The sequence below is a fragment of the Chionomys nivalis genome, chromosome 25 (genome assembly GCF_950005125.1).
Source record: "Chionomys nivalis chromosome 25, mChiNiv1.1, whole genome shotgun sequence".
NCBI lineage: Eukaryota > Metazoa > Chordata > Mammalia > Rodentia > Cricetidae > Chionomys > Chionomys nivalis.
The window spans coordinates 25,660,636-25,669,469 of NC_080110.1; the positions used below are offsets into that span (position 1 = coordinate 25,660,636).

The 8,834-nt window shown below is 45.1% G+C and overlaps 1 protein-coding gene across 1 annotated transcript in view; it reads right to left on the reverse strand.

The window, feature by feature from the left end:
• The window catches only part of Lgr5 (leucine rich repeat containing G protein-coupled receptor 5), a 127,505-nt gene extending 119,219 nt beyond the window's left edge, over positions 1–8,286 (reverse strand). Inside the window, exon 1 of the mRNA XM_057757861.1 lies at positions 7,933–8,286. Coding sequence (XP_057613844.1) covers positions 7,933–8,147 — 215 coding nt within the window. The 5' untranslated portion in view covers positions 8,148–8,286. The remainder of the gene's footprint in view (positions 1–7,932) is intronic.
• Positions 8,287–8,834: the final 548 nt, after the last annotated feature.

Genomic DNA, 8,834 nt, shown 5'->3' on the forward strand with positions numbered 1-8,834 from the left:
CCAATAAACTCATTAAAATAACATCGAGTAAACCCAAACACAACACAATGAATGTCCTAACACAGGCCACAGTAACCAACCAACTTTAAAATAATATCTTTGTTATGTACTAAGGTTAAAAATTCAGCAAATTCTTTATATTTTTTCCACTTGAGATCATGAGTGGTTTTCTACTTTCCTGAGAAGCATACTCTTGTGGCTTTTTGAGCAAAGCAAATAGACACCCTGCTCTATTTGACTAAGGTTTTGGGATGGGGAAACAAGTGTATGTAGTTTTTTTTTAATGTAAAAATTCTTAGAGTCTCTATTCAGTGTGGATTTAGAAAGAAGATGCGTTCATGTTAGTCACCATGAAATGTGTATATGTGTGTGTGTGGGGGTGTGTTGGGAGGGAGGAAACAAAGGAATTTGGCTGCAAAATTGAGTAACAGTTTGCAACACTTGGCTTCCAGTTGTGAAAGATGAGCCACAGTGGGGAAAAGGCTGGGCTAACAAGGATCCACTTGAGGGAAGCTTAATCTTGGTTGGCAGGCTGACTGGGAGGTCAGCTTGGAGTGCGCCTTCTCAGCTGGAGTTAGGCTCCCTTTGCCAGGACAACTGTCTTCTGCATTTCAGCCTCTGAACTGAACTGCAGGTTCCTTCAGACAGGCAGCATCCCTGTCCCTCCCCTCAAAGGGTTGTCCCTCCACTGCCATGCCCTGCCAATGACCGTACGTATCATTTCCGCCAAGCAAGGAGCACAAAGGGAAGCGCTTCGTATGGGTATGTGAGGGGGTGTGTGGTGTGTGCATGAGATCACTTTCCTTCCTTGTGGTGACAGTCCTTGTCTGCAGATGAAGCAAAATTCCCTCTGAAGGTAAGAGGAATACAACAGATATGCGTGAATAAGAAGTGAAATACTTGAAAATTAGTAATTGCTCTATAAGTTTAAAGAACGCTTAATATTAAGTTAATTGCAAATTTAGGGCAAAGGAGTAGCATTCTAAGGGACCCTAGAGGCTGTACCCCAATGAATCCGATATTTTCCAAATACAGGTGCTTATTTAGTGGGGGGACTTTTATACTGACTATAATGTATAGTGAAATTTTCACCCACTGGTTCATCATGTTGCTGTTATAGTCACCCATTATTAATGTATGTCAGGTTTGCAATAGCAAATGAATTGAAAGCCTCAGGAAGCCAAACACGCACTTCAGGCAAGGCTCTTTGTCTTAAGGAGAAGGTTGTCTCTAATGTAATGGGCTTCTAGCTGGTTCACAAGACCACATCACATTGATCTTCGTGTTAAACTGGGTAATGACACTATTTGTCATCTATGTTGAGAAATAGCTCCCTGTTCGGAACCATAGGAAGCCATCCTGGTACTTTTGTGACACGCACTCATCGTGTTCATTCTGAGGATAAAAGATTCACCTGTTCAGGGGGTTCATAATGCTCACCTGAGAGATAATTTCAAGGAAGGCAGCGACTTGATTCAACCCATAGATCCAGCCACAGAAACAAACAAACACGGGAATCTTGCCTGGAAGCTAACTCATCAGCTTGTCAGTCTTTGCTATAGTCTTAAACTACTGCAGCTACTCAGATTCAGAGACAAGAACAATCCCCCTGAGGTAGTGAGAAAGAGGACATGTACCTACAAAATTGATAGCTGGCTCTATACTATGAGCCAGAATGCTCGTTTTAGGGGGAATCAAAACTGCACTTTGCTCTGGAAGTCCTTGAGGGATACTTTTGCTACTAGGGCTTCATTAATTGCCCTTCTGGAAAGAACAGTGTGCACAGTCAGCATGAGACGGAACTAGAAATTAGAAGTATTGTTTTTCTTGTGTTGTTGAGAGACTGGCCGTGATGACGGTTTCCCAAAAACATAAATCTATTTTGATCAATGGAAACATCCTCGGAATAAACTTGCAGACCTTCCTGTCGTGAACGGTACCTACATGATAAAGATGTTATGGAGTATAAAAATCAGGCACTCATCACAACGTGTTAGCATGCAGGGTAAGTTTCAATTATCTTTATTAAAGCAACAACTTAATCTGAATATGTTCATTCTCATGCATTCTGAAATAGTTTGCTGCGTCATGTGAGCTGACTTTAATTTCACTCTATTTTAGTTGGGACCAGGCAATGGTCATGCATACTTGTAAACTGCTCCTCTCTTTTTCTGGTCCATTTTTGCCACTAGGATTCCAGCAGCTAATGCAGCCGATTATGCTAAGTTGGACACTACAAATATTTGTTGAGTATTGATTAAAAGCCAAGCACTGACATGACAGGTAGTAGAAAACTTCCTTCCCTGCAGGAGCTTGCAGCCAAATGAAGAGCGTATAGCACAGGGCAGACATCATGCAATTGCGTCTGGAGTATTCCCCTTAGCCAAAAGGGGATGATCTTGCCATCATGGATGGGCTCCATTGTGTATATCAGAGTACACTTTAGTGTCTTCCATTTCAAGTATACTCATTGGGGATAGAATATATGGGGTATGAAGAAAGATTCCTGCAGAGGAAGCATCTTTTAAATAATACCTCCATTAATATTAACCCCGTTGAGAGTCTTTCACTGTGCTCAGTAGGCAATGTCATTCCATTTCAGAAATCTGACAATTCTTGTTCTTTCCTCTACTTTCAGATAAGGCCTCCCTAATGGGCTCAATCACGGTAGCAGAAAAGTTCAGCTGGGAGAGATGGGAGAAAATACATTTTTAAGATAGGAATGACCCACTTCCCACCACATAACTTATGGCTAACAAAATTAATGTTGAATTATAAAATTTTCATAACTAGTTTTCCATTGTAACTCATGGACTCTCCTTTTCCACAGCTACTGGGCATCCAGTTTGTGAAAATAACGTGAAATAAGAAATAAGAGAGGGAGTTGAAGCAGCCACCGGGGGTGAAAGAGTGGGGGGCGGGGAGGAACTCCCAGGCAGATGCAAGCTCCAGTGTAATTCCACCAAATCTACCAAACGGCGAGAGTATGAGGTCAGCAGCAGTGTGGCTTTAGTCCTTGTGTGCGTCACGTCTCTCAGCTACCAAACAAGGCTCTACAGGGAAAACAGTGCAGTGGCTGTGAGCAGACTGAATACTGGAGGAATTTGCCTGCTTGTGAAGACTTCCATTTATCAAAAACATCAATAGGAGGAGATGTTTACATGGAAACATGCCACTTTTAGACTTATTCTAAATTTATGTGACTATTTGAACAAAATAAGACTTAACAAAGTTGCTCAAGGTAGGGCTTACTGTAGTGTTTCATTTATGTACCATGGCACGTGCTTTAGGCTAACTGCAAGCATATTTAAATTTATTGTTAAAATTAGTCAAATACTTCAGTTTGATAGAATAGGAAGGATTTATTAAGGAAAATCAAAATTCGGTATCAGCTCAAAACTAAATATACTGTAACATATTTAATGTTGCTGCTTTTATGGGATTACTTGCTCAATGTTATTTTCATAAAAAACGATCAGCTCAAATTAAAAACTGATTTATGAGACGTCACAGACAAGTTTGTGTTTTTAAACGTCCTTAGGCGTATTCCAGGGCGAATGCTGCCATTGGGACCTTATTTCTTCATTCATGTCTCCTAATATGGCTACATCTTCAGCAGCCTTTACTTAGAAGAAAATACAGCCCGAAGGAAAGGCCCTGACGATCTGGCTAGTCTATATACACATCAAGGCTTCACCAACTCTGTCACGTCCATCCTGGACACGATCTGTAAGGTGTTTGTTGTGAATTTGTGTTATAAAATTGTTTTATAACTTGCCATTTAAAAACTATTTAGATTAATCCAGTCACTTAGCATCCATAATTGCTGCCATAAGAAAATTAACAAAATCTCTCCTGGATTTGCAGCCCCCGATCTTGGGAAAGAGAGAACTTTATTACAATGCAGGGACGGTATGGCTACTCTCCTTTAGACAGATGTAAACACCTGCACGTGCCACTGCAAACGGTATGCATTTTGCATTTGATCTAAATTGGAAGACATACCTGAAACCCTCTGGAACCATTTCTAAAGGACAAACATTTTCTTTCGCTTAAAAAAAATCTTTGTCTTTGTCCGAGGAGAACCAGAGAGATACATCACACAATTTTTTGAAGAAGATTTTGAAACTGTATCTTAAGTGTTCAGCCATGTAAAAACCTAGAGTAAAAACCTAGAGTCATACACGATATAGTTGAGATTTTTCTGATTAGCTCTTAGTAAGACCAGTTTTATTAATTATACATAGAAACAACCAAACTGCATGAACTATAAATGTTCTCTTGATTCATTTTATCCCTACAGCATACATTTGTTTGTGGCCCATGTGCTCACGCTGTTCAGCATCAACTAAGGGAAGGGTTAGCTTTCTTTTAAAAGTGAAAGAGCGGCTGGGGACTAGCGAGGAAAGGCTGCTAACTCTAGTAAAGCTGCTTACTGAGCCTTCGTTCTACCTGGGTGCCACAGTAACTAGATGAAGGACAGGTAAACTAGCACGCAGAAGTTTACGTTTATGACCCTGCTCGGAAAACTACCACATCTGATGTTCTACAATGACTCGACACAAGAAGATGAGATGCTAGCTTGGACCGCTTTGCTTCTGACTGATCGCCGATGAGATGAACTAAGCATTGTACACAATTATTGTCTACTTTATGTTTTAGCTTCTCCATGTGTCTTATTTTCTGCAGAGTATACCTTCCTGACCCATATGCAAATGGGAGTAGATGAGGGGGGAACAGGCCGATGGAGAAGAGGGAAAGAGAGGAAAGAGCCGAAGGAGAAATGTTCAGTTTCCAGTGATGTTCAGTGGTCCAGCTACTGGGAATGCAGACTTAGTGTGATGGTAGAGGCTGCCTTAGGATTTACATTCTCTGGGAAGGGAGGTCATAAAATGGTGCATAAATCACTTGTGCCTTGTATAAAGAGAACTAGGAAACTTTTACCTGTACAGATTTTTTTTTTTTGTCAGCTATCAGATTATGGCCAATCTAGCTGGCAAATGTTTATAGCTGGAACTTGCCAGCTAGTCTGTTTGAAGGAAACAAAACGCTTGTTCTTTACTGGGAGATAACATTTTGACTAAATAAACAGTGATACCGTACTGCAAACAGTAAGAGACAGCCTTCTATGCCACCTAAATATCTGGGTCACTAATTACTATTGTGTACCAGGGCAGTGAGATCATTATTTTAACGCTCCCGTTCAAATATTTCAAAATTTTAATTTTTCAAAATAAAAAATCAAGAAACCACAGGCTTATTTACTTGAATACCAATAAATAAAAAATACCCCCTTTACAGTGGCTCTCAATCTATAGGTCACAACCCTGTTAATAAACCTTTTATCTCCAAAAGTATTTACATTACGGTTCCTAAAAGTAGTAAATTACTGTTATGAGGTAGCAATGAAAATAATTTTATGGCTGGGGGGGGGGTCACCACGCCATGAGGAAGACTGAGAACCACTGAATTGGGAATCTACAGCCGTCAGAAATGTTCAGGTAATACTAGGGGGAACCAAAAGAGGGCATCATTTACTCCCAAGTCTGTACAGAAGACCCTTGAGTTGTCAAACAGAAAACCCCAACCTTCAACCCAGGGTGAAGGGCATGCCGCTGCTGCTGGCATTTTGTGCCCAGGAGAAAAAAAGAAACCAACAAGAATAGGCAGGTTCTTCACAGTTAGGACGACTTGCTATGTTCAGTACTCACCGCTCCAGAAACACAACGTGAGAGACAGGTCTACCACTGTTTACAGACACTAGGAGTTAAATGTTTCAGAAGGCACAGACAGCCCGTTTCCTTACATCGGGGTGCAGATTGTCGACAAATAGCACAAGAGTACAATGACAACAGGCTTCCTAATAGCATCCTGACTCGCAGAGGTTGTCTATAGTGAGGGACAGAGGGCAGTAGGTGGCTGTCACTTTGAGATGAGAAGGAGGTAATTAAATACATTGGAAGTATATGGGAAATAGCATAAAAAAGATTTTTAGGCTTTTCGTAACATAAGTCCAACAAATGTTCATTCCTTCAAGTGGGAGAAAAAAAGGAACCTGACATTTTATCAACTTGCTTGCATATTTTATCATGGATGCATATACTTGAAATGTGTACGAGGGGGTGCTCATTGCACATGCCTATAGCCCAGTTTCCTTAGGGGCGCGGGGGGGGGGGAAGAATAGTCTAGTCTCTAAAAAGCAATCTCCAAACTGACCTCAGAAACGAGCTATACTGGAGAACACATTATCCTCGAATAGTGGTTAAACTAGGAAAGCTGGGGGAAGGGAAGCATGCTGAACTCTGCGGTAAACCAGCTGTTCGGAAGGAAAAGTAAATTATGAGAGGATGATTGTTTCCCAGAGCAGAAGTCCATCCCATATATATATATATATATATATATATATATATATATACACACACACACACACACACACACACACACATACACACACACCACTACATGTAATGAGTTCAGTTGAAGGGAAATCTGTCGGGGTATTGGGGGGGGGCATTTTATATCCTACCCAGGTGAAGAAAAATGACCCGAACGGTTTCCTGAAACACGAAGGTGTCTGCTATGCACCAAAAGACGGAAACCTAGGAGGCTGGTCTTTTTCTTGAGACGCAATATTAAAACAGGTTGAACAATATTTTCTGTCGTTCATTGTCTCGAGAAAAGCACTCGGTGCCTAACGGGGGGAACATTGTGCAAGCCTCGTGTTTCTTTCCTCCAAACGACTAACCAGAGGGAAAAAGGAACTCACAAACATCTCAGTCAGCCCCTGCCAAGGTACATCAGAGAAAGCCGAAACTGGCAATACAGGATTTGGGATGGGCTCAGCGAAATGTCTTGATTTAAAAAAAAAAAAATTAAAGCCCACAAATTTCACTTCGTAGTGCAAGAGATAGGGTTACCCCCAAGGTAGCCTCGATATCTGGTCTCTGGGCCCCAAGGAACCGAGCTTCAGATTAGAAGGGGAGAGTTGGGAGGAGTACTTATCTTGGTCCCACAGACCTGGGTTTCTTCTGAGTCACCTCATCTACCCCACCACCTGTTACCCTCCTGCCTGGGCTTCTCAGAGACCACCTTATAAAGGAGTCTAAGCCTTGTTTCCATGATCGGGGATTTGGACGCAGTAGCAGGGGCAGGAAAGCTGGGAGAACCCCCAAGGGCTGATAGATAGCTCCAGGACCCCCTTTGGATGTCTGCGGCGCCCCTGTTTACCAGTCCGGCTGCCTTCAGCCCACTTCCCCTTTGCTGCCGCGGGGGAGGAGATGGTTAAAGATTACAATGTGGCCGCCGGCACTTCAAAGGGCGGTTCGGCCAGCCAAAGGTAAAGATAACGTTCTGGCAGCTCTAATCGGGGTTTGTGGTTGCCACATTTTAATCACTTTGTTTAAAAAAAGAAAAAAAGAAAAAGAAAAAAGAAAAAAGAAGAAAAGAAAAAGGTTACATCACACTCCGGTGCGGGAAAGCAAAGCAACCCCCCCCCCCTCCGGGCTTGGAGAAGTTGGGTTTCTCTAGCAGGGAAAGTTTTACAGCCCTGATGCAGAGTTCGCGCCCGTGACCAGTCAGTAGGGCAGCCTGCCCTCGGGTTCCAGGTTTCCTGAGCACAAACCCCTCACTCTGCACACAAATGGCCACATTAGGAGGGACTGGTCCTGCGACCTGCCAGGTGCTGCAATGGGAAGCTGCTTGTGCACCAGCTTTTGACCCGGGTGCGCTTCCAGCGACTTCTCCTGGGGTACAGAAAGCCAGGAGAGGCTCTGTCAGAGACACGTGCTTTTCTCTGGAGGCCGGAACAGGTTCGGTCAGGATGCCCTTGGCAAACTCACTCGGCCCCTTTAGAGCAGGCGTGCACCCGGAAACCCCAGACATGGTTTCCCCCATTCCCCCAAGTCCCCTGTCCGCAGAGAGGGGTACACTTACAGGTACGAGGTGAAGACGCTGAGGTTGGAGGGCAGCTCCGAGAGCCCCAGGTCCGAGCAGTCCACCTTGAGCAGCATCCTGCCATCCAGGTCACACTGACAGTGTGACGGGCAACCCCGCGGCATCGTGTCCGGCCTCGGCTGGCTGCCGGCGGCTACCAGCTGCAGCAGCGCGGGCAAGGACAGGAGCATGCTGCGGACGCGGGAGGTGTCCATGGTGCCCGAGGCTGAGAGCTGCGAGCCGGAAGCCTGTAGAGGGCAGAGCCGGGGCTGATGCAGACCTAGACGCTCCGGGCGCCTCTTCACGGGCTTCTGCAGTTGATCGGGCGTCTGCAACCCCAGTGGTTTCTGCAGCTCACCGGGGGTCTGCAGCCAGGCGGGCGTCTGCCGGGTAGTAGCTCCGTGGGGACCGTGCCGCGCGCTGTGGCCACACCAGCCTCGGGAGCCCCCCTCGCTGCAGTCGCCGCAGTGGCGGTGAGCGGGTGTTGCTGCTGCAGGCGGTCTGAGCTGTGCGCAGCAGCATCTCCGCTCGCACGCTCCTTTTTTAAAGCGCTCCAGCCAAATTGCGCGCCCAGTGACGTCAGCACAGCCCAGCTTTCCAGGCACCCCCTGAGCCCGGCCTCGCTTTCCCTCCTCCCTCCCACCCCGTCTCCTTTCCCTGGACCCGGCTGCGCCGCGGCTGGCAGCCCTAAGTATTGACGAATGCTGGGCGCTCCAACTACGTACGCCTCCGAGGGGTGGGTTCCAGCACTCAAGAGTCACAGACCGGGCAGGGGACCCCTACCTGCACCCACCCTCTACAGTTCTTGGGTACCCGCAACAGAGAGCTGAAAAATGAGGGGTCCAGTTTCAGAACAACATAAGCAGACACTTAGGGGCCGAAAGACGGATAACGCAGGCTTC